A 25,116-nucleotide genomic window follows, 5' to 3' on the forward strand; every position below is an offset into this window, starting at 1 on the left:
GAAATACATAGTGGGAAATCAATCAGAGGCAAACCAAATAAAAGAGTAGCCGTGATAAAATCTGCTACACCAATTTACAACGTCCTTCTTGATATCATATTAGAGACATGAATTGTGATGTTTTTAGGTCTCTTGTTGCTTGATTTGAATAATAAAGATTAATTTAATAATTTAAGATTAAACATAATTAAAATTACTCATTAATGTCAATTATACTTGTTTGTGTGCTTCCTCACTTCATAAATGTTCGACAGAATTTTATCAAGCCTGTGTTCCAGTTCACTTTCTGTGCTAGGGCTAAAGCCCACCAAGTCTGTAAGACTTGCATTGTGCCTTCAAAGGCTCCCAGTTCCCCTAGGAAGAGAGAGACCTGTCAGCCAGGAGTCTCCAGGACTTGTGCCCAGCCCAACACCACCATATAGGAAAGATACTGTGGTGCATGCATATCACGTGTGTGGTTTGAATATTTTTTATATGCAGAATAATTTTTATGCAAAATTTTTGAATGCTATTTTAGAAGATGCAAATGGATTTGTTTTCTTTTTTCTCAGCAAAAATGGAGGAAAGTGGCATCAGGCAAAAGGCTTAGGAAGCCACAGCCTCCAACCACGTCCTTCCTTCATGGTGGCGTGTGACCTCTCTGTGGAAATCAAGTCCAGGTATGGGTGCTTTCTTGTGTCTTGGCCTCTTCATAGTTTTAAAATACTGCTTAAACATTGAAGCCAAGATTTTAGAAATTTGGAGTAGGATTTCTCGATTTTTCTTAGCCTAATATGGGGAATATTTACTTAAACTCTCAGCGTCCTCTCTGGTTATATCTGCTGCAGAAATCGAGAAAGGCTCCACTGTGGGGTAAAAATTTGAACGTGGGGGGTGTACGCAAGGAAGTCATAGGAAAAAAGCAACCTTTAGTAGCAGCACTGTGTGATTCACAGTTTTCCTATTGTGTACATTTAGAAAATAACTGGTGGTCTGTGTTTATGCAGGTATGTTATATGTAGTTTCTTAGTCAGACTATGTTGCTATTTTGAGTTAAAACCACAAGTGTTAATGTTTGACTTTACTTTATATATGCAGCATTGCCACCTCTAGGGAATATGTAGACAAATGTTCTTCTCTTTCTGTATCAAATACTTTGTGTGTTTTAGTAAACGTGAAATACTGTTCTCCCTATTGTGGCATAGAATATTTACATTGAGTTTTTTATATTTTTCTATTGTCATGTCTTATTACTGTCTGAATATCAATGCATGATTTTAGCAAAGCTGCTGCAATTGCAGTATTTTTTAATAAAATCATGTTCACTGAGAGAAATTCTAGGCATTCTTCTCAGAATTGTGTGTGTACCCTAAAAAATCAGCAGGAGACACCCTGGGTTTATGTCTTATATCTAACTAATTGAACATAGCTGGCATTTTGCTGAATCTTAACATTCTCATTAATTTCGTATGCTTGCTTTCCATTCATGAACATTTAACAAGTTGTACAAAAAGCAAAAATATAAAATATGCAGTTCAGAATCTTCTAATGATATATTCAAGTACATGATTCCTCTCTCCCAAAAATTCCTCAAGGTAAAACAGTAAATATACGTTTACTATAAATAAATAGCCATGTTTGGAAATAAGTAGGGACACCTTAGGTGGATGAGAAAACATATGGAATGTCTGAAGGTGGAATGGTTACAGGATTTGATTGAAGAACACATATATAGCTCAAAACACAAATGAGAGAACATCTACCCAAGGTGGGAATGGTTCCAGAGACCTCCCCAGATCCTGAGGTGGTGATGCCAGGAAGACAGGAACATGACAAAGATAACAGTAAAGCCATCTGGGGACAAACACTCCTTAATCCCCAACAATTCTTTTAGACCAGATTAAAACAGGTGGCAGAGGATCTCCCCCAGGTGAGAGGGACGTGTGGGGGTATTTGGGTTGAAAAGGTGGAGCAATTCCCTCTCAGACTAGAGATGCAAGGAAAAACGGAAGAGCTCCCACACCCCACAGGCAAGGGGTTCTCTCTGCACAGTGGGTTTTCTAGTTCAACCTACGGAAGTTGCCTTTCATGGGTCCCGGGTTCATTCACACAGGTAACTCTGATTTGACCTAACACCTGGTGCAGATGTCTTATCCATCTTGGGTTCTGTGGGGGTGCTGGGAGAATTCTTAACCACAGTCAAGGTTTGGGGACAGAATTCACACTATCCCTGTGTGTATACAAAAGCAAAACATAGCAAGCAGCAAATTTAATGTGGGGTAGTCTTGGGCCAGTGGTCCACTGTGACCCCTGGCAGAAGCAAGAGGTCATTGAGAAAATATGGGAGAGTTTATACTGGTGTGCAGTTTCCTGTCAGAAATCAGCAAGACCATCCTGTGTTTGAGATTTGCCATTGTTTGGAAAGTATATATCATGGTGTCGCCATGTAATTCGTAACACCCTACGGAGCTCTGGGAAGCTCCTCGTAGGCACACATGTGAACACTCTCACAAGGAAATGCATGAATATTCTTACTGATAACGTGTAAATAAATAAACTAGGGCTATGCATAGTATCATTCATAGTAACCAAGGTTTGTATCAAGCTTAAGTAAAAATTTTTGGTTTTCAGTGTTACTAATTTTAATTTTAGAATTGCTGAAGGGATGGTTGACTTATATGTGAAGAGAAATGTCTAGAAGTTTTCCAGATTAATGAAATATACCAGTCTTTCCATTCAGGGAGCCTCCCAGATTGCAAGCTGCATAAAGAAAAAGAAATCCACATCTAGAACTGTAGAGCCCCCAAGTCAGAAAGAAGGTTTTCAGCAAGAAGTAACTGCAGAAGAATGATCGCTGCCTCGCAGCACCCCCTTGAGAATAAGGCTGTGACTCTCTGAGGTTAGCCAGGGAAACAAGGAGAACACAAGCCACAACACTGCTGACAGACAACGTGTCCGACAGACAACATGGCTGACAGACAACGTGTCCCACAGACAACATGGCTGACAGACAACGTGTCCCACAGACAACATGGCTGCAAGACCTCACTGAGACCTTGAGTTTAACCTTGAGGTCCCAGCTTCTCCTTCCAGGACCTCCCTCTTGGCCCTGGATATTCCAAACAGACCTTACCATTGGGTCCCACCATTGGTGGGGTAACCAATAACAGCTGTGGCCCATCCTCTTAGCATTAGCAAGAGTGAGGAAGAATTAATAGTTTAAAAGGCAATTACATGAGGCAGAGCTTGTTCTTTCTGCATAGAGGAGCCCACGCCAAGTCTTGGTGTGTATTTCCGTTTTCTCTTCCATTTCTCAGCAAGCTCCCCATTTCCCAACAAATTCTTTTTACTGGCCTAAAAAAAAAAAAAGAAAGTTTTGAAGAGTAACCACAGAGAAAAGAGATTCTCTACAAGATTAATTAGATAACAACTAAATTTTCAGAACTACAAAGGGAGCCCCAACATGCTAGACTCTCAAAGCACTAGAAGCAATGAACTCAGTCTCCAACAGTTGACATAAAACTTATATTTAAAGAATGAGGCTGAAATAAAGTAATTTTCAGACAAAAACTGAGACAGTGTATTACCACCCAATTTCCACTAAAGGAGCTACTAAAGTTCTTACCTGATACCTTACAGGTGCACAAGTTCTTTGGCCATTGTTCTTTGATCTAATATTGAACTTACTCCTATTTAAACAACAACGTCATACTGAAGTAGTAGTAGATTGAGACAAGTTATTAACTGTATATGACCATTTCTTCAGATATGGCTTCCATATTAAATGATGCTTTGCTCTTGGAGGTGCAACTGTGATGACTAACAAGGAATGAGTGCTGATTTAACTGAAGCAATCTAATTCATGCTGTTAGCATAAACAGAGTTATAGGAAGAAAAGTTGTTCATGGAATGATTGTACTGAAGGAAAAAAAAAGCATTATTGATTGGCTATATGGTGCCTGCTTATATAGATTGCTGTATGATTCCAAGTGAAAGAGAACAATAGAATAATGCCACCTATTCCCCAAACATATCTAAGTCCTAATCCCTGGAACCTGTGAAGATGAGATAATACCTGGCAGGGGGAAACTCAGATTTCAGATGGAATTAAGTTGCTAAGCAGCTGACCTCGAGGCAGGGGTATAACTCTGCCTGTAGTCACACGGTGATTTGCTTCCATCACAAGTGAATGGAGCAGGCAGGAGAGGCAGGGCCAGAAGGCTTCACTGCCAGAAAGTCTTGGCTCTCGCTGGTCTTACAGAGGGAAGGGGCCATGAGCCAGGGAGTGCAGGTAGCTTACGGAAACAGGAAGAGGGGGTCTCTCCAGTGCCTCTAAGAGGAGAAGATGACCTACTAAAACCTTGATTGCATACCAGTGAGCCCCATTTTGGACTTCTGACTTCCAGAATGGTAAACAAAAAAACTGTGTTTGTTACTGCCTCCCTCCACCCCTTCTCCCAGCCGTTGTTATCTTCCCCCTCCAGCCGTTGCAGTCCTTCCCGCCAGTCCCGCCCACATTGCTAGCATATAATCTGCCTCCTTCCTTAGACACTGCTTACCGCATAGCCCTCCGCCCACTTCCACCTATCCTCTACCACCCTGTAGCTAGCCCACCCTAGCTCCAACCCCTCCTTCCACCCAACCCTTTATAACCAAGTGTACTTCTGCAATAAAGCAGACCTGTTCCTGCGCTCAGGCGGTCTCCGTGGTTCCTTCTTAACCGCGCGTCCCCCACGCCTGGAAGAACTGGTGCTCCTTTCAGGAGTACCTCCCGCCGGTGGTTTGGCAGGAGCGAGCCCCCCCTGACTCTTGGGCATAAGCGAGGCCGAGCCCTCGCGCCAGACAACATGTGTTGTTTTAAGCCCCTGAGTTTGTAGTGATTTGTTATAGAAGCAATAGGAAATTAATACCTGATTTGCAAAATGATTTTTGCTGCAGAGAAAAAGAAATTTTCTTTGGTGAAATGCTTTGAATGCTTTGACCTTGTGATTCTGTAAAAATTCCTATTTTCAGAAATAAATTATGTGGTTAACCTTGAGCTATTTTTGGACATCATTAGCATATCCTTCACTTCCTAGTGTATTTTTGAAGTTTTATAGACTCTTTTTCTATGATGACATCAAATCTGCAGCTATTTTTCATATTCCTTTAAACTGCATGAAATAATGTAGTATATCAGGTTCTACAGATATTATCTTTTAAAGTTTTGTAAATAATACGTAAGTAAATAATAGTAGTACAATACATTTTTCTGCACAAATCTTGAGAATCACTTGAATTAGATAGACTGATAAACCTCAAATAATTTTTATAAGCCTTAGATACTATATTCAGATATATAAATAAATGAGTAATATCCATGCATTGTGAGGTTCAACACTGCCTGCACGTCATATAAAATGCATTAGTTATTTGTCCATATAAATTTAATAACATATAGAAATATGCCACTTATTTCATAATAAACCAATTTTGACTTTCCTGAATATATAAAAACTTTTGTAAAATTTTCCATTTTTATAATTTTGAATAAACAAGGATTTAAATGAACCGATGCTGTTATCTGTCTAACACGTAGTAATTATATTAAACACCAACACAGAAACTGTAATAGTACCTCATAAAATTAAACTAGAAAAATGCCAGTGAATTATATTAAACCTGACACTTTATCCCACATACTCTTGTCAAACATTCCTTTTAGAATTTCAGGCAAATAATTTCCTCTGTCTTGGAATTTGTAGATTTCCCTTTCAAAAAAATTGTAAATGGTCATTGAAAAATACCCTTGCTCAGAATGGAAATACTTGACTTATTCTGCATGAACGTAAGATTGTATTAAGCAGGGCTGACCCTGAGTAACTTCTTGCACCAGACACAGGCAATATAGCTGGGCCAGACTGAAAGCACTAAGATGGATTTAGTGCTGTAGTCTATAGCACGTGATAAACATTTTCTTCATATTTTTATTATGTGTTTAAACATTTTAGCACATACTCTTTTTCTGTTTTCTTTTTTGGAATGTTGTGTGTTTTTTCTCTCAATATGTAATATAAATACATTTCAAAAAGTCAAACGAACTGATAATGACAACTAACACTTTCCCCGCCTCTCTCCCCAATGTTGCTCCGCTCAATTAATGCAGCCCTTCCATAGAGTTCTCCTGAACTGCTCTTTCTCTTTCTCACTCCCTGACTCTCCTCTGACCTCCAAATTAGTGAAGGCGCGGGTTTTCATTCAGTCGTTTGTCAGTGTGTTCATTAACGTAGTCATGGAAATCTTGCTCAGTATTGAGAAATTTATGCCCTTTTCTTACACAGTCCATTTCCCAGGACTTCTTTCCTTTTCTTTCTATTTTTTAAGTTCCCTAGCATAAATTAGTTTCCCCAAACACTCCATGGTGCCTCCCTCACACCTACAAATAGTATTTCTCAAATGCTGAAAAACGTAGTTTTTATTTTCTTCCTGGCATCCTCTTGGGAAGATCTGCAGGAGATGCTCCCTAGGTTTAAACAGATGCATCCTTTGCAGTGGCGGCTCTTAGGTCCCGGATTCGCATGCATTTTTCTCCTCTGTTTACTCCTCAAGGGGTTTCCTGGGAAAAATATATGAGAAGTATACTTTTAGTTTTGTGTGTATCTCAATTTATCTTTACATGGCATCACAACTGACTATTCGGGTGGTTATGGAATTCAAAGTTGAAAATCATTTCTGCTCAGCATTTTTAAGGTGTTGCTTTGTTTTCCTAAAATGTACAAATGCTAATGAGAATGTAACTCCAGTGTTGCATTGACCTTTGTATGCTACCAGTTTTTCTCCCTCTACATATCCTTGGAAGGTTGTAGAGCCATCTCTTTAAATCTAGGTTTCTGAACTTTCAAAATTTTTTGTCTTAAGCTGGATTTTCCCATTCCTTATAAGTTGTAAGATGCATATTCTGCAGCTTTCAGAAATTTAATTAATTAATTTATTGTTATTTTCACTCTTCTATTTTCTTTCTCCTTGCCTCGGAGCCCTACTATTCAAATATTTTACAAATGGAACTGAATCCATGATTTCTGTATTTCTTCCATAAAATATTTCTTGTGCTCGTTTTAATTTTCTGAGATATTTTGTGTAATTTTCTTCTAAGCATTTTATTACCTTTTTCAGTGGTCTAGTATTTATTTTCTAAGAATCATTGCTTGTTCTTCAATTTTTCCTTTAACCTGGCCTTCCCCTCTTGTTTTAGAGGTGCTGTACCATCCCTTAGCCCTCTGGGTATCATCTTGCATCTCTAAAGGAAAACCTAAGTAGTTGCCAGGAGTTGGGGCAGGATGGGGATTGACTGTAAAGAGACCTGCGGGAAGCTGGGGGGATAAGAAACTGTTCTATATCTTCATTGTATGTGTTTGTCAAAATTCATAGAACTTTACACTTTTTTAAGGGGTAAATTTTACTCTATGTAAATTATTCTGCAATAAAAATGAAAGTTTTTAAAAAAGAGTAATGACTGTAAATGTGTGGAATTGAATGGAGTTGATGGTAACACAATATACTATGCAGTGCTTCTTAACTAGGCCTCCGTTAGTTTGAATTTAAACTAAATAACCTCACTATTCTTGTGGGGACGTGTTGATGTGGCTGTGATATATTTATTAAATAATACGCAGTATAGTGCGGACTTAGTAAGGGGTCTGTGGTTTTCACGTGACTGGCAAAGAGGTCCGTGGATCAAAAAAGTTTAAGAACCCCTGGATTTTAGTGAGTATAACTAACCCTGCTGATTTGCAAATGTGATTATGGGCGAAAGAGGTAGTCTAGGGAGGTTAATGTTAATTGAAAGACAGCTGGAGGATAATCTAAGGACTGAATAACATAGTGAAGTAGGTGGTGAATGAGGATTTTGGTTAATACAAATATAAGAACATTCTAAGAAGTCGAACACATGTACGTCACTATTACAAGATATTCACAATATGGTGATACACGGGAAAAATGCAACTAATGTAACTTATGGACCACAGGTAACAGTAATATTGCAATATTTTTGCATCAGTGGCAAAGAAAGTACTATGTTAATTCTAAGGATCAATGATAAGGAGGCATAAGGGAATATGGGATCTTCCTTTTGGAGAAATGAAAACGTTCTAAAATCGACGGAGGTGATGACAGCACCGCTCCGATGAAACCGAGAGCCGCTGAGCGTTCACTTTGGAGGGACTGTGGGAAGTATGGGGCTGTAAACACGGTGACTATGTGGTGGGGTTGGACAGCGGTTAACAGTGCAACAGGAGAACATTTTCTCATAAAACATTACAAGTACACAGCACTAACACATAGTGTCAACGATGAGGTGGGCTTGTGGGAAGCATACACCACATGTAAGCTGTGCATTTTATGTAGCAGTGATGTTTCGTTGATGTCCTTTCACCGTTTGCAAGAGATGCTCCCCAACAACGCAAGGAGTTGGTGGTGGGGTGAGGTATGGCGATCCTCTGCGTTATGCGTGATTGTTTTGTAAAATCACAACTCTAATAAAAAATAATACGTATTTTTAAAAAGAGCAGCGATTACTTTCGGTCCCAGCATTTCGCTGCTGTGGTTTGTTTGCTCACTACCCCATAGGCTGCAGCGTGTTAACCCTTTTCTGGTGGCCCCGGCAGATGGCTGTGACGACCGCTGGCCTCAGCCTGCCTCGGCCTCCTCCAGCAACTCCTCCGAGCTGTCCAGCAGCCACGGCCCGCGCTTGCAAGGCTGAATCGGAGAGCTGGTGAGTCTGCCTTTTTCCTCTTATTGATTCCTGGTGAATCTCATTAGTTTTCAGGGACTATTGGGTTTTCATTTAATAAAATAATTATAATTGACTGCTGCTTTGCAGAAGGAAAGAAATTCCAAATAACCTTATAGGCTTGCATTTGACACTCAGGGGATGTATAAATTGGCCACATGAATAAATTGATCCTTTTGTCACCCTGGCGCTGCTGGGTCCCTCTCGATACAATCCCCATGGGCCTTGGGAAAGGTGCAGCTTGCTGTGCGCGTGCTTGAACTCCCTGTACAATCATTTCAACTTCTGAAAGCTTTAGAATCTGCCCAGTCCCTTTGTTTACCTTGACTTTTCTTTTTCTACCGTGAGTATATACTTTTTGTGTACATTATCCCAGATTATTTAATTATCTCTACTGGAATGAGAAAATTGGTGGAATGAAGAGGCACTTTTAAAAAGACTCATTACATTTTAAATATAATTCTTTTTTTATTTCTCATTATAGCCCACTTGATTCTCTCTTTAGCATCCACTGAGGAGGAATAAGCATATAATGGTTTATTCATGCTCCACTGTGAAAATTCCATTTATATTTGTAAGCATACCTCATGAGGAATGCTTCTTTTATAAGTCTTTAAATGGAAGTGTAGAAACCTGAATGTTATCTTGCTGTGTAAAAAAGAGAGGGCTTTAAAACAAGATATTCACAGTGACAGGGCATCACCTTGGCATTTTTCTAGCAAAAACTAAGGTAAAATTTCTTTGAATAAATTCCCAGGAAATCGAATTTATACTGCTAATGAAACAAACACTTGGAGGCATATATGAAATAGACAACACCGCTGTGCACTGTTAACATTATGCTTCCCTATTTCGTTATTGCCTTCTTTCCTGCTTTTGTTTTTTCTTTTCTTACTCCCTGTTGCTCTTCTCAGGTGTCCTCGGTATCTGAGCACATTTAGTCCATTGCACACTGAGCCAAGTCAATGTGCTGTGGCCTTTCACGGGGGAGCGTGGTCATCAAACTAAGCGTCTCATTCCCGACACTTATTCCAGCGCAGCCATTTTAAAATATAAGACCTTATCATAATTATACCTATAATTTTAAAAAATTTCGTTTCGTTTTCTATTTTAGCAAGGTAAAGTTTTGATGGATATGTGTCATTAAGGCACTTGGCAAGCAGTGGGAACAGTGAGAAATGTTTTCCGCTGGAGACCACTGGGCGCTGGAACGCACCAGCAGAGTTTCTGTCTTTTGTCCCAGCCTGCTCACTGCGCCAGCTGTCCGAGCGGCACCCGTGACCGCCGTCAGGCGGGCGTCTCCCCGCAGGGTAGCCCAGAGCTTGCGGTCCTGGCCCCCGCCCCTCCGTTTTGCAGGTGTTGGGGTCATCGGCAAAAGCGCGGCTCCCGCAGGAGCTGAGGGGAACAGCGTTTGCTCCGCAGGGAAGACGCGCGCAAAGCGGCTGCGCGGCCTCACAGGGCACCCTCTTGTGGTTTTGTCCTGGGAGGGGTGCTGCTCCCGCACATCAGGAACGGACACAGAAGGGGCGTGAGCAGGTGCACGCAGTGCTCGGGGCAGAGTGCAGGGAAAGCGCATCAGGAGATGCAACTGAGAACTCCACGATGAATCCTTGGGTGGAACGCACCACATTTGGCGCCCTGACGTAGGTGTGGGGTGTAGCTCTTGGTGCTGTCCACCGGCAGGGGCCGGTCCTTATCATACAGATCTGCAGCAGCTCCTGGAGCAGGAATCTCCACCATGGGAAGGATGCCCCCTGGGGTTGTTTCTCACCAAGGGCCCTGGGTGTGCACAGAGCACGGGGTAACTTTGAGCGATCACTCAGCTCCCTGCTTTTGGGGACCCCCGTGCTTCCCCATATGGGCAGGGGCCTGGGCAGGAGGAACCCTGTGCTGGAAGCTGAGTGAGCACGGGGGCCACTGCTGGACTGTGCCCTCATCGGGGCAGGCCTCCTCTCGGCCCCTCTGCACACCTGTCTGCCTGCCTCGTCCACTGGAGCAAGGACTGCGCGTAGGGGTCTGGCTTGGTGTGTGTGCTCTGCCTGCAGGTGTGACCCCAGCCAGCCCCTCTGCCCTTCTGAGCCCACCTCTCCCTGGGAATGTGCATTTATAAAGATGGCCAGACTGGGGCCACGAGCCCTGGTTTCCCTCCCCTGCTTCCTGTTAGTTGACTCCTCCTTTCTGAAATTCAAGGGGTGAAAACCAGATCAATGATGACGAGAGATCTTAGTCAAGTTAGGAAGCCCCCCTTCCTACCTGAGGGCTTCACCCCCCTCCCAGACTCTGTCCAGGTGAAGGTGGCTGGGTGGGAGCTGGGCAGGGGGAGGGGCTGCACTGGGGCCCCTCCACCCTGCTGCCCTCCAGGCTGTCGATCTCTGGGCAGCCCTCACCCGTTGCCTCCTCCAGTGGCTGCATCCTGTGAAGTCCACAGCCCAGGATCTCACGTCCTCCACCACATGGCCAGCACACACATTCACACCCCGGCCGTGCACCCCGGGCTGCTGGTTCCCCCTCTGGTTGAGATAAAGATCGCCATGAGCAAGGGCCACTGGACGGATGTCCTTTCCTTCCAGGGTGCAGGGTGATGCAGTCCTCAGCAGCCTCCCGACCCTCCCACTTACACACGCACAGAGCTGGTCACTTGTCATCGCTGCTGCTCTAGGCTGAGAGAGGCAGGGGAGGGCGAGGCTGCCCAGGAACTGAGGGCGCACAGGTGAGTTTCCCCAGCCCTCATTGGGAGAGGGGCTCCCGGGGCCAGCTGACATCTGTGTCCTTTCAGGGACAAGATTTCCCTCTCCTCTGAATTTAGGTCCTTGCACGCCCCCTGCATCACTCCCTCCTCAAAGTGACATGCCTCCTTTGTGATGTGTGACCCTACTTGTCTCTGACACATCCTGGAGCCTAGGATGGACATGCTGCTGTGTAAACTCATCCTCAACAGAGGTATCAAGTTCAAAGTACCTGGGGTGGGGCCTCACAGGCTTTTCTCATTTTGACAAGCCCTGCATATTTTTAGAATATATATTTTTTAAATTTTTTCTGTAATGAGATTTGAAAAACAAAGCTCTTTGAAACTAGAATATCTGAGTAAGTGCAACAAAGGAAGCCAGGATGGGTGGACCTGCAGTGCCCCTGTCCACCTCCCTCCAGGCCGCCCCTCCCTGCTAGAATCCCAAGCAGGCTCTCAGGTGCTGACCCCTTCCCCACAGCTCAGCACAGCGCAGACAGAAGCCACTGCCCTCTTGTGAGAAAAAGCATATAATTTGAAGAATAATGAATTATCTTAGTTGGGAGATGCCTTTACCACATAGAAGATGTGCTAACATGAGAAAAACAGTTTTCCTCTTCATCCTTGACATTTTTCTTGGAAACAAATTTTCTTACCAGGAAAGGCTTGAGAAGCGTTTTCTGGTGGATCAGACAAGGCATTTTTCTGAAGACTGCACCGCGGGTAATAGCGAGTGTGACTTGATAATAGCGAGTGTGACTTGACACGCCCGGTGTCCTTGAAACAGTGCTGGTGGGAGCTGACTGGAGATACAGGCTCCCTGGGTGGGCCAGCTGGGGGGCCCCTGGGGCCTGTGTCCAGGCCATGTCGGCCTCTGCCATGGAGGCTCTGGCTCCTTGAGGTGGTCTCATGACTGCAGGCCATACCCCTCAGCTCTCTCCTTGGCTCCGAGTAGAGGGGCACCCTACAGTCACAGGAAAACCTCCCGCCGGGTACCTGGGCTTCCTCTTGGTGCTGACCTAACTCCGAGGCACGAAGATTCAGTTTCTCCACTAGGATCTGTCTGACAGCTGCCGTGAGTGCCTGAACTTCAACCTCTGCAGAGACCGATGGTTTGCTTTTGGCTGGTCCTTGGCTCCAGGCAGAGGCCGACTCGAGTTTGTCTTTTTGCCGAGAATCTTCCAGCTCTTTGATGTTTTTATTGGAGTAAAGATACTGGAAAAACTGCCTTGTTCTCTTGAAGTGTTTTTCTAGAGAAGGTTTTTCCTCCTCTGGCAGGACCTGGAGGAACTCTTTCTCAAGGGTGTCTATTACTTCCCTGGCATGGGCGAGTTGGTTCATCCTTCCAGCTTGAGAGCTCCCCAGTCCTGAAAACCCTTCCCATTGTTCTTCTGATTTGGGCACCCTACAGTCGTCTTCAGTGGGGATGCCAGCCTTGCCCTGGCTTTTCTGTGGGGCCTGAAGCTTTGGGATCCTGAAATCCTGGGGCCCCAGGCTGCTCTCCGTGGCCAACAAGAAATCAGATAGCACCTGGGAAGCTGATGTGACTGCAGGGGGCATGTTGTGGAGGTGGCCCTGGGACAGTGGATTAGACAGGTTGCCCGTGGCAAGGAGCTTATCAGTGGGATATCCCTGAAGCAGTGCTTCGGTGGCACAGTCTTGAAGAACCACGTCGTCAGCCCAGTCTCGAAGGACCGTGTCAAAGGGACGTTCTTGAGGAAGCACATCAGGGGGACAGTTTTGAAGGTGGCTCTGCTGCTCTGCCTCCCCTTTGAGCTGAAATTTACTAGCCACCTGTGCTTCGGGAGGTTCAGCACTAGCCGTTCTAGGGTGTGGGAGACTTTTACTGGTCCCTGGAGTCCCTAAACCATTCAAATCCACACTTAGGATTTGGCCACTTCCCAGCTCTCTGGTTCTTGGGATGTCTACATGTTGTGGCTGAAGAGCAGGACGATGGTCAGCCTGGCTGGCCTCCCTGCTCTCTTCAGACCTTGAAGTTCGGGATCCTGCATCCATCTCCAACATTTCTCCACTAGGGCTGGGGATTTTGGGCGTGTGTCCCCCGCTCTCCTCCCTCCGCTCATTCTCTGTCGTGGCCTGACATGGCGTCGGCTCCAGGCTGCCCCTCGGGGCCCCCAGGCCAGCCCCGCTCTCCCAGGCTCTGCCCGCGAGGCCGGAGGCAAGGGGCCGAGGAGGCTGCCTGCCCTCCTGTCCAGTCAGAGGGGCCTCTGAGTGCCCGCGGCCGTGTCCAGGTGGGGTCTGTGCCAGGACCCTCTGGATTTCCTCACCTGCAGGTTTGGGGACAGGGAGAGGCCTCTCAAGGGAGGCGTTTGACTTCGCTGTAACCACCTTCTCTTCCTGACACAGCAGGGGCTTTTCTCCCAGGAGCTCGCCAGCCTCGGCTATGTGGGTGCCAGTTGTCTGGGTGGGTGACGCGGGAAAGGTGGGCTGTGGGGGAAGGACCTGCGCCTCACCCAACTCGAGGATCTGGAGGGGCAGGCCCCACTTCTGCCTCACACGACACCTTATGATATGTGCTTCCAGCATTTCTTGAGTGCTGGGTTCGAGAAAGGAAAGCTCCTGGGAGGTGTTCATGCAACATTTCCGATTCTTTGAGGATGCTAGATTTCTGATTTCCATCTGGGAGTTGGACTTGGGCAAGGTGTGGCTGACAGAAAACCAGGAGCGACGCACACTCACCGGAATCTTGCCCTCGATGATCTGGCCCAACTTCCTGCCTAAATGGACTTTCAGGGCATTTTCTATTTGCTTCCTTTCTGAAGCCCTTCTTAAATTATTTCCTGACTCGCTCCTTAAATGCCTCGGCAATTCACATTTTGTCTCCTTCTTAGAGTTTGTCCCCAGAAGCTTCACTTGGGAGCTTTCTGATCTCTTGGATGGATTAATTTGCCCCATACCTTTCCCTAAGTCTTTCTTTAGCTGGAACTTTGCAGGGCCCCTCACATAGTTGCTCTCTGGGTGCTTGGATCCCATCTTCTTAGCTTCCTTGCTGCTTTGACCTGTCACGGCAGAGGGCTGTGAGGGTCCAGGCTGCTTCTTTGCCAGACAGGTCTTGGGTAACTTTTCCCGAGTTTGCATCAGTCGCAGAGACTCTTGGATCATGCATGGCAGGTTCCAATGGTCTTCGATGAGTCTCTTTCGAAGGTGTTGCTCTATTTGCTTCTGGAGGTTGTCACTACTAGGAAAACTCCTAGGAATGAATTGGACTGACCTGTGGACCTGGGAGGCCTGGTGGCCCTGTGCAAGGCTGGTAGTGAGAGAACCAGTGGCTTCCTGAGATCTGCCTTTTCCCCTTTTCAGGTACTTGGAGGGCCATTCCAGGTGTTGATCTCCAGTTGGGATGGGAGATTGTGCCTCATCTTGACACGTGGGGTAAGATACTCCACTGTCCCCAACCAGGGATGGAGAAGAAGGCAAGATCGGGAGAGAAGATTGGAGAGTGTCCTGGATCTGGACCTCAGCTGTGGGTGGGGGCTGGGATTGGGACTTAGTTGGAGTCAAAGTTTGGGGTTGTGCCATGGAGTGGGCCGAGACTTGAGGTTGCAAAAACAGTGGGGATGACTTAGGCTGCATTTTAGCTGGGCGAGCCTCACAGTGTCTGTTGAATAAGACAGAGGGAGAGTGGTTTGGGGAAGATCTCCCAGAGACCCAGGCAGTAGCCACCAGGGACTCACTGTGCAGAGAGGGGAGCCCCCAGAAGAGCTGGCTGCATCTGCAGTGTAAGTGCTCCCTTAGGGCCTGGGGACAGGACAGCTGCTGAGCACTGAGTGGCTGCTCGGGCTTGTCTTTGGTGCTCCAGAAGGGCTGCGGGGCTGGGGTGCCCTGCTCGTCACCAAGGGACTTTAACATAGTCCCCAAAGAATTCAGGTGATAGTCTGTGCTAATTTGTTTTCTAAATAACGCTTCTCTTTCTTTTTCCTTCAAAACCTTCAGTTCAGCTCTCTTCATGACTTGTACCTCCAGGAGCTTCTGGGCATCAGGACTGAGGAACCAGGGGCCACCAACTTCCACATGCTTGCTTGCAGGGCCTCCCCAGAAAGAGGCCTCTTTTGGGTGGTGGGACAGTTGCTCTTGCTGGGATTTGTGGTGTGTAGAGCCAGGGAAGAACAAGGCCCTGGCAGTTGCCCACCACCAGGAGAGAGCTGAAAAGGGACGGCTTGTGCGGACAAGGCCTGAGACTGCTGGGAGAGAAGACGCCAGCCCTGATGAACTCTCTGGAGCGATGCTTAGTGGGATTGTCTTCAAGTTGGATTGGACTGGTGCAGGCGCTGCTGACAGGGTAGAGGCCAGAGATATTGAGGACTTGGTCAGAGGGGATGTGGAAGCCAACAAAGGAGACACAGCATGAGCAGCATCTTCCCTGGGCTCCTCCCATGGCCGATGGGGTTTAGCAGGTGCTGTTTTGCACATCTCACCACACAGATCTTGACATGAGAGCTCATGAAAGCTGCCCTGGTCATGGATCCTTTTCAGGCGGCTGCAGGAGATAGGAGACACAAGCTGTAGCCAGGAGCCAGGAGCATATGGGGTCTGGCAGGCCTGGGAGAGGAGGAAGCACCTGAGGCACCTGGCCCTCTGCTCCCCACACCTGATTTCACCACACTCCTGCCATCCCACACCCCAGAGCTTTCTGTCTCATTCCATCTCCATGGGCTCCTCCTCCCCTGTCAGCCCCAGTCCACCATGCAGCCCTAGGATTGCATCAGGGCTGGTAGGAAGAGAGATGCAGGAGAGAAGAGGAAAGGTTACTCACAGTAGCAGTTTGATATAATTATGAATTTCAAAAATAGATATTGGATTATGTTTATAAACTGGTCTGTACCTGGGCATGATTAAATTACGATTAGGGCTTTGATTGGGCTGTCAGAAGGGTGCTCAGTCCCCACCCCTTGGTGAGTGGGGAGTCTTAAAAAAAAGACATGGCAAAGGACAGAGTTGGAGGGTTTTTAATGTTGGAGTTTTGATGTTGGAGTTTGATGCTGAAGTCTTAAGCTGGAGCCCCGGCCAGTAAGCACACAGAAGAAAGAGAAGCAAGCCCTGGGGAGAGAGGAAACTTGAGCCCAGAAAGAAGCAAGACCTGGGAAGAGAGGAACCTGGAGCCCAGAGAGAAGCAAGACCCTGGAAGGGAGGAGCCCAGGAAGCCTGAACCCTCACAGACGTTGGCAGCCATCTTTCTCCAACACGTGGAAATAGACTTTGGTGAGGAAAGTAACTGCTTTATGGCCTGGTATCTGTAAGCTCCTACCCCAAATAAATACCCTTTATAAAAGCCAACAGGCTTCTGGTATTTGCACCAGCACCGCTTTGGCTGACTAATACACTCACCTTTGTAGAAGGGAAATCAGGCCCTGAACTTCTTCCAGTTGTTCCAGGCAATCTCTACAGGCTGGAAATCAGGAGTCAAGGTTAGGGGTGGTGAAGCTTAGGGCCTAGTGGAATGTCCCTTTAGGGGAGGCCATCGGGCGTTAGACTCTGGAGCCCAGGCCTCTGTGACAAGGTCACTCCATCCGTGATGGCCATGGAAGGGCTCAGGTATGGGAGATGCTCTGCATTTACAAAGTGATCCCACAGCCGTTATCCCCTGCGACATCTCACGGAGGAATCTGAGCCTTAGGGAAGTTCAACTGCTCATCCTCAGCTGGACCTGGGTGCTCCACCTCCAGCCCAGCCGGTTTTCCATCACTGCACCCCCCGCCCCCCGGGCAGCACCCATGGCCCAGGCCGTCACTGCTTCTTCCCACCCGAGTGCCCCGCAGGGATCTGACAAGGTCTTGGGGTTCCTCCCAGGAGTCTCCCTGAGAGCTCCTTCCTTGGAGGGGCGGCCTGTAGCCCCTGATGTCCTCCACGCCCGAGCTGGCCTCGGGCAGCACCGATGGAGGCTGAGGGGGGCTCGGGGCTGGGCGGGCAGAGCTTACCTCTCACAGCGCCACTTCTCCTCCGCCTCCTGCTCCTCCCCCGTGTCTCCACGTGAGGCTGAGAGACAAGAAGGGAGTGAGGGGCCGGGCCAGTTCCCCCTCTCAGGACCCCCCGCGGACACGCATATCCACGAGGGACGCGCCGGCTGCCTTTAACTAGAGGAGCTCTGCTTGTCTGCGTATTCACTTCCGCAGTGGACACAACACTTGTGATTCCTGCTCTGAATGAAGCACAGGCTGGGCAGGCGCGGTGGCGCTCCGCAGCGCTGGTGGCCTGCCCCGGAGGGCACCGACTCGGAGCTGCGGGCAGCCTGAGCGGCCAGGAAGCACCTGCCCCCGAGACCAGCGGGGCTCCGGCTCTCAGCAGAGCTCCGGGCAGGGCGCGCTCCAGCAGCTGCAGAGCCCCCGAGACCTGAAGGGAAGGTAGGACGGCCCAGGGCTCGCCCCGCGGGCACCAGGACTCCGGGAGCCGCGTCCTCTGAGCCACTGCGTCTCAGGTGCTGCCTGGAGCCCCCATCACCCTGGACAGAGGAGAGCCCTTCCGGGAAGCCCGGTGTCCCTGCGCCTGCCCTGCCTGGCCGGCCCCTGCCAGGGCGACGCCTCTCCTTTCCTGAGCTCCCCACCTCCCGAGGCTGCAGCTCAGGGGCCTTGGGCAGGGGCTGGGCCCTGGAAGGACGCAGGGGGTCCCCGAGCTCGAGATGAAAACTCAGCCTATGCTGTGTTCTCTGAAAGTCTGGCCGAGGTTGGGTCATAAAACTATCAGCCGCTCCTTTCCGAGAAAGGGCCACGGTCTTGCCTGGCGCAGGGTGCATGGAGCAGGCGAGGCTGCGCGCCCCTGCTCTAGCCGGTTCAGAAACGTGGAACGTGGAAAGAGAAAGAGCCCGCCTCCCCCGGCGCTGCGCCGGCTCCTCACCTTCCTGACGTGTCTCCTCCTGCAGGGAGGTAGAGATGCGATGCGCGGGAGGTGGGGGCGCAGCAGGAAGTAGAGCCCCGCGCCGCACAGGAGCGTGAGGACGGTGTTAACAAGCCAGGCGGCGAGGCCGGAGCTCATCCAGGGGCACCTAGGGGCAGCGCCGTGCGGCGCAGGGAAGAGCGAGCTCTGCATGTCTGACCTGCATCGCCGCCTCAGAGCTGACCCCCCAGGAAGGCTGGACAGGAGCCCCGGGGGCCCGGGGGCCGCTGTCCTGCACAGCAGGGCCGGCCAAAGAGTGACGCGCAGCGACCACTCAGAGCGTGCTCCAGCCAGTAGCTCCAGGCTCGCATCACAGTGCTCAGGCCTCATCACAAAGGGCCCCGTGGGTGGGGGAGGGGCCGGAGAGCAGCTGACCTGCAGCCCCGCCCCCACCCCAGGCAGCCCACCTGCAGCCCCGCCCCCACCCCAGGCAGCCCACCTGCAGCCCCGCCCCCACCCCAGGCAGCCCACCTGCAGCCCCTCCCCCACCCAGGGCACCCACCTGCAGCCCCGCCCCCACCCCAGGGCAGCCCGCCTGCAGCCCCGCCCCACCCCAGGCAGCCGCACCTGCAGCCCCCAGCTACCCCTCCCTCCAGACAGAGGCAGTAGGCCTTAGTCCATGTTTCCAGTCCCCTGTCTCCCAGGTGGTACCTGGTTCTCTTTATCCCTTAGTGGTCTGGTTTCAGCCCCTCCAATTTCATAGCCTTTCAAAGTCTGAAGTTATCCCAGGGGTGTTGGCTGTTACACAGACGATTTCACCTCAACTGTAGCTGACCTCACGTCAGGTATTTTTGTTCTATCAACGCTGGCAGAGAACTTAAATTTCTTTTAAATTGTTCTGTTTTGTGGATTTGAATAGCAGGCTTTTAATTTTTGTCCCATTTTCAATCAGAGGGACTGACACAAAAAATTAACTCAGTATTCAACATTTATAAAGCTAAGAATAAACAAATTACAAGTAATTAAACCCTCAAGGATGTTTTCTGTAGGTTTGTAGCATTTATAATTCAGGAGTTAGGAAAGCTTAAGCTGTACAAAGACTTTAGGACATGCTGTACACACACAAACACACACACTTTTTCACAAACCAGTCCAGTGTTTTCAAATCCCAGAATCAAAATTTTCCTTTAAACAAATCTTTAGCATGTTGTCTTGGCTCAACTTATTCTTGTTTTGCCCAGAATGAAGAGCCCCTCTTTACACCCGCGTGGCCGAGCGTGTCCAGCACCCAGAAGCCAGGAGCGGGCTGGGGGCTTAGGTTCCCTAGCGGGCCTGGAGGCCAAGGCCGTGGAGCTGAGTCTGGTCTTGAGAAGACTCTCCTGCGTCCCCAGAGTGTCCTTGTGTGCTCTCTGTTCCTGGGTTTCCCTTGCCTTCCCTCTCCTGTGCCCTCCAGACTCCTGAGCCTCAGGTCTTGACCAAACCATAGAGGGAGGGAGCTCTGGGTCCTGCAGGACGTCCCTGTGACACCGCCCTTCCCCTCGGCAGCCAGACCCAGGGGCCACCCTGGGGTCCAGTGGTCAGTTCACCCTCATGCTCCGTGAGTGCCCGAAAATAACCGGTCATCTCTGCTTCTTGGCCACACCACTTTCGACAGCCCCAGGAGGGCGTGGAGAGTCTGGCTGGATTGTCATGCAGCTGCATGCTGCAAGCACGGCGTCTACGCTTACTCCTGCTTTCATCAGGCTCAGGCTCTTCTTGCTTTCTGACATTGCCACCTTGATTTCAACTTTTATCAAAATTTGGACCCAGGTGTTTTTATACATATATTCCAGCTATATTTTCTCCATTGCTTTATTTTCAATATGTTTTCTTTGATATGGTTCTTGAGACATATAAAAATCATACCTGATAATCTAAACCTTTTCATCAGTGCGTTTAGTTCACTTTCACTTATTTTAATTTTTCTGTTATAAATTATTTCTGCTATCTTATTTTATGATTTTTTTTTCATACTTTGTTTCTTCCCTTACCCGCTTCTGTTACACTTTCCACTTTAGAGATCAAATGTTCTTCTATTTGTAAGAAATTTTGAAATTTTGAATATTTTGCTGGGGTTTATATTATTATGTATATTAAATTCCTTCACAATTTCTTTTTTTTTTTTTCAAATGTTGAGCTTTATTTATTTATTTATTTTTTTAAAGATTTATTTATTTATTTAATTCCCCCCCTCCCCTGGTTGTCTGTTCTTGGTGTCTATTTGCTGCGTCTTGTTTCTTTGTCCGCTTCTGTTGTCGTCAGCGGCATGGGAAGTGTGGGCGGCGCCATTCCTGGGCAGGCTGCACTTTCTTTTCACGCTGGGCGGCTTTCCTCACGGGCGCACTCCTTGCGTGTGGGGCTCCCCCACGCGGGGGACACCCTTGCGTGGCACGGCACTCCTTGCGCGCATCAGCACTGCGCATGGCCAGCTCCACACGGGTCAAGGAGGCCCGGGGTTTGAACCGCGGACCTCCCATATGGTAGACAGACGCCCTAACCACTGGGCCAAAGTCCGTTTCCCATTCACAATTTCTTATGTTTATCAATATTAACACCTCAGCAAGCAGAGCAATTACTCTAGCCCCACTCACCCCTCTGGTTTTGCTTTTTTCTTCATACATCTCCTAGTCCAAGGGACTATTTCCTAGAGGATTAATTACATTTGTTTTGAATATGCTGTGTTTTAATGTATTTTTTCATATACAATAAATGTCACTAATTTACCTGTTCAATGCTTGTTCTCACAAACCTAATAGTAATTTCCTGGGTTTATTTTTCTTCCTCTTGGGGTATTTCCTTTAGGAATATTTTCAGAAGAGGTTGATGTCAAGTAAGACTTTTATAGCCTTATTTTCCTGACATCTTTTTTCTGCACCTTCATATTTAAAAAACCTTGGCTGCATATAATTCAAGGCTTGCAATTTTTTTCCCTTCTCTTCTTTTAAAGTATTACTTCCTTGTGTTCCTGCCTCCCATATTGCTCTTATAAAGTCTTATAGCCAGTCAGAATTAACTTTCCTTAAAGGATGATCTGACTTTTTATTGTTTTGACAGGATGCTACAAAACAAAGAATAAAGTCTTTACTATTCTCAGTGTAAACCATTTTACAACTATAAACAAGTGTCAATGCTATAGGAAAGGAATTAAAATGGTCTTGAGACATGCAAGAACACAGAAAACTTAATTACCATGCACTCATTCGGGGGAAAAACAATGAAAGAGAACTTTAATGAAAGGGATGGTCCGAGGACGTGGCCTGGTTGCACGTAGGAGTGCAGTGCTGGCAGCTGTGCAGCAGGCCCAGCAACCTGTCTGCCTCAAACCAATCATTTAACAGAGAGAATGAGGCACAAGTAGGTTACCTTAGTGACATGCTGAAGAAGATGTTGTGTTTCTTTATAATGATTCAAATTAAAGTATAAACTCCTGGGAAATAAAAAATATGCCATATGTGTATAAGAATTGATGAAAACCACCATATTTTTATGAATTGAAAAGCCATCAAATATGGGTTGCATTTCTTTTCAGGAAAGTGTTTTGGAATTGATGGCATAAAGTAAAAAGTGGTGTGATTTCAAACAATAAATGGAAGGAAAAAAGATTGTTAATTTAGCCTTCGAAGCTGTATTTTATTTGGAGAACTAAGTGCATTCAGATATGATTTCATCACCTGCCTGCACATCAAATCAGGCCACCTGCATCTGTGATGAAAAAAATATGCTATCATGATGCTGTGAATTCATTTGATGCTCCATGATCAAAATCAGCCTATAGACAAAGCATAGAAGACTTGTTAAAATTGTAAGTAGCATGTACATGATATAAAACCCAACACTATAAATATGAAATGTTTTCCGCTGGAGACCACTGGGCGCTGGAACGCACCAGCAGAGTTTCTGTCTTTGGTCCCAGCCTGCTCACTGCGCCAGCTGTCAGGGCGGCACCCGTGACCGCCGTCAGGCGGGCGTCTCCCCGCGGGGTAGCCCAGAGCGCGCGGCCCTGGCCCCGCCCCTCCGTTTTGCAGGTGTTGGGGTCATCGGCGAAAGCGCGCCTCCCGCAGGAGCTGAGGGGAACAGCGTTTGCCCCGCAGGGAAGACGCGCGCAAAGCGGCTGCGCGGCCTCGCGGGCGCCCTCTCGTGGTTCTGTCCTGGGAGGGGTGCGCCTCCCGCAGGAGCTGAGGGGAACAGCGTTTGCCCCGCAGGGAAGACGCGCGCAAAGCGGCTGCGCGGCCTCGCGGGCGCCCTCTCGTGGTTCTGTCCTGGGAGGGGTGCGCCTCCCGCAGGAGCTGAGGGGAACAGCGTTTGCTCCGCAGGGAAGACGCGCGCAAAGCGGCTGCGCGGCCTCGCGGGCGCCCTCTCGTGGTTCTGCCCTGGGAGGGGTGCTGCTCCCGCAGGAGCTGAGGGGAACAGCGTTTGCCCTGCAGGGAAGACGCGCGCAAAGCGGCTGCGCGGCCTCGCAGGCGCCCTCTCGTGGTTCTGCCCTGGGAGGGGTGCGCCTCCCGCAGGAGCTGAGGGGAACAGCGTTTGCCCCGCAGGGAAGACGCGCGCAAAGCGGCTGCGCGGCCTCGCAGGCGCCCTCTCGTGGTTCTGCCCTGGGAGGGGTGCGGCTCCCGCAGGAGCTGAGGGGAACAGCGTTTGCTCCGCAGGGAAGACGCGCGCAAAGCGGCTGCGCGGCCTCGCGGGCGCCCTCTCGTGGTTCTGTCCTGGGAGGGGTGCTGCTCCCGCAGGAGCTGAGGGGAACAGCGTTTGCTCCGCAGGGAAGACGCGCGCAAAGCGGCTGCGCGGCCTCGCGGGTGCCCTCTCGTGGTTCTGCCCTGGGAGGGGTGCTGCTCCCGCAGGAGCTGAGGGGAACAGCGTTTGCCCCGCAGGGAAGACGCGCGCAAAGCGGCTGCGCGGCCTCGCGGGCGCCCTCTCGTGGTTCTGCCCTGGGAGGGTGCTGCTCCCGGAGGAGCTGAGGGGAACAGCGTTTGCCCCGCAGGGAAGACGCGCGCAAAGCGGCTGCGCGGCCTCGCGGGCGCCCTCTCGTGGTTCTGTCCTGCGAGGGGTGCTGCTCCCGCAGGAGCTGAGGGGAACAGCGTTTGCCCCGCAGGGAAGACGCGCGCAAAGCGGCTGCGCGGCCTCGCGGGCGCCCTCTCGTGGTTCTGCCCTGCGAGGGTGCTGCTCCCGCAGGAGCTGAGGGGAACAGCGTTTGCCCCGCAGGGAAGACGCGCGCAAAGCGGCTGCGCGGCCTCGCGGGCGCCCTCTCGTGGTTCTGCCCTGCGAGGGTGCTGCTCCCGCAGGAGCTGAGGGGAACAGCGTTTGCCCCGCAGGGAAGACGCGCGCAAAGCGGCTGCGCGGCCTCGCGGGCGCCCTCTCGTGGTTCTGCCCTGGGAGGGTGCTGCTCCTGCAGGAGCTGAGGGGAACAGCGTTTGCCCCGCAGGGAAGACGCGCGCAAAGCGGCTGCGCGGCCTCGCGGGCGCCCTCTGCCCTGGGAGGGTGCGGCTCCCGCAGGGGCTGAGGGGAACAGCGTTTGCTCCGCCGGGAAGACGCGCGCAAAGCGGCTGCGCGGCCTCACGGGCGCCCTCTCGTGGTTCTGTCCTGCGAGGGGTGCGGCTCCCGCAGGAGCTGAGGGGAACAGCGTTTGCCCCGCAGGGAAGACGCGCGCAAAGCGGCTGCGCGGCCTCGCGGGCGCCCTCTCGTGGTTCTGTCCTGCGAGGGGTGCTGCTCCCGCAGGAGCTGAGGGGAACAGCGTTTGCCCCGCAGGGAAGACGCGCGCAAAGCGGCTGCGCGGCCTCACGGGCGCCCTCTCGTGGTTCTGTCCTGCGAGGGTGCTGCTCCCGCACCTCAGGAGCAGACACAGCAGCGGCGTGAGCAGGCGCGCGGTGCTGGGGCGCAGGGCAGGCAGGCGCGGGAAGACAGCAGCTGCTGGGGAGGCGCGCCCCCGCGTTCCTGAGCGCGCAGCCGTGCGCCCTCCCTCGGCGCCCGCGGAACGTCGCCAGCCCCGGGCTGATCTCTGGGTCCCGGGAAGGGCGGCAGGCTGCGCTCAGCCAGGTCTCCTCGTCGCTCTGGAGCTAAAGGCGTCAGTGCTAGGGGCGTCTCCCGCCCGTCGGGCAGCCTTTCCAGCTGACCACCGGGAAGCCCTGACTGACCGCGGGCCAGCCCGCACCCAGGCCTTCCGAGGCGCCGGGCCCAGCCCCCGGTCGCAAGCCCCCTTTGCTGGGCCCGGGCCTGCCCAGGTTTCTGCTCACGCCCACCCATCACTGCTGCCCTGTGCGAGCCCACGCACTGGCCTCCGCAGCGGGACGTCTTCCAGCCCCACGCTCACCCTCCGTCACCCTCTCCTCTCCCGGGCCCTCGGACCATGCAGCCGAAGTCCTGCCATGCTGTGAGCCTGGGCTCCCAAAGGAAAGCACCTGCAGCTGCAGCAAAAGGAACGACCTTGGCTCTCCTTTTGCTCACGCGCGTGGGAATGTATTTCTTTCATTGCTGAGGTTGGGTCTTTTTCCTCACTTTGGATAACGTGCCTGCAGACTCTAAGTGGACATTCTTAATCACTGAAATGCTAATGGAGATTGGGCACAGGGGATAAAGGAGAGCAAGTGTAATCGCAAGCCGTAGCTCTTCTGCTGTCAAATCATAGTTCATATTAAAGGACATGACTGTGGGGATTCTCCATCATTACCTTCATTTGTGTTCCTGCAGCTCAGAGGGAAGCGTATCCATCTCAATAAAATTTAGACTCATGTTAACGTAGTTAGAAAAACAGGCCTATTTTATTACTTTTGTTAGCTGGCAA

General features: G+C 49.7%; 1 protein-coding gene across 2 annotated transcripts; it reads right to left on the bottom strand.

Annotated features, from left to right (window-relative positions):
• Window positions 1–6,486: 6,486 nt before the first annotated feature.
• On the bottom strand, window positions 6,487–18,629 carry LOC131279390 (spermatogenesis-associated protein 31A6-like). Of its 2 annotated transcripts, none has more exons than XM_058301405.1 (4): window positions 18,324–18,629; window positions 17,411–17,468; window positions 16,821–16,881; window positions 6,487–6,574 (listed from the first exon to the last, which is right to left on the bottom strand). In XM_058301405.1, exons 1-4 carry the CDS (start codon window positions 18,513–18,515, stop codon window positions 6,556–6,558), a joined length of 330 nt encoding a protein of 109 aa, XP_058157388.1. In that variant the 5' UTR covers window positions 18,516–18,629; the 3' UTR covers window positions 6,487–6,555. The 2 variants fall into 2 exon arrangements, with proteins under 2 accessions (XP_058157388.1, XP_058157387.1); XM_058301404.2 differs by lacking the exon at window positions 6,487–6,574 and adding an exon at window positions 11,989–15,972 and having other exon boundaries at window positions 18,324–18,603.
• Between the last annotated feature and the right edge of the window lie 6,487 nt (window positions 18,630–25,116).

The sequence above is a fragment of the Dasypus novemcinctus genome, chromosome 8, assembly GCF_030445035.2.
Source record: "Dasypus novemcinctus isolate mDasNov1 chromosome 8, mDasNov1.1.hap2, whole genome shotgun sequence".
Classification (NCBI taxonomy): domain Eukaryota; kingdom Metazoa; phylum Chordata; class Mammalia; order Cingulata; family Dasypodidae; genus Dasypus; species Dasypus novemcinctus.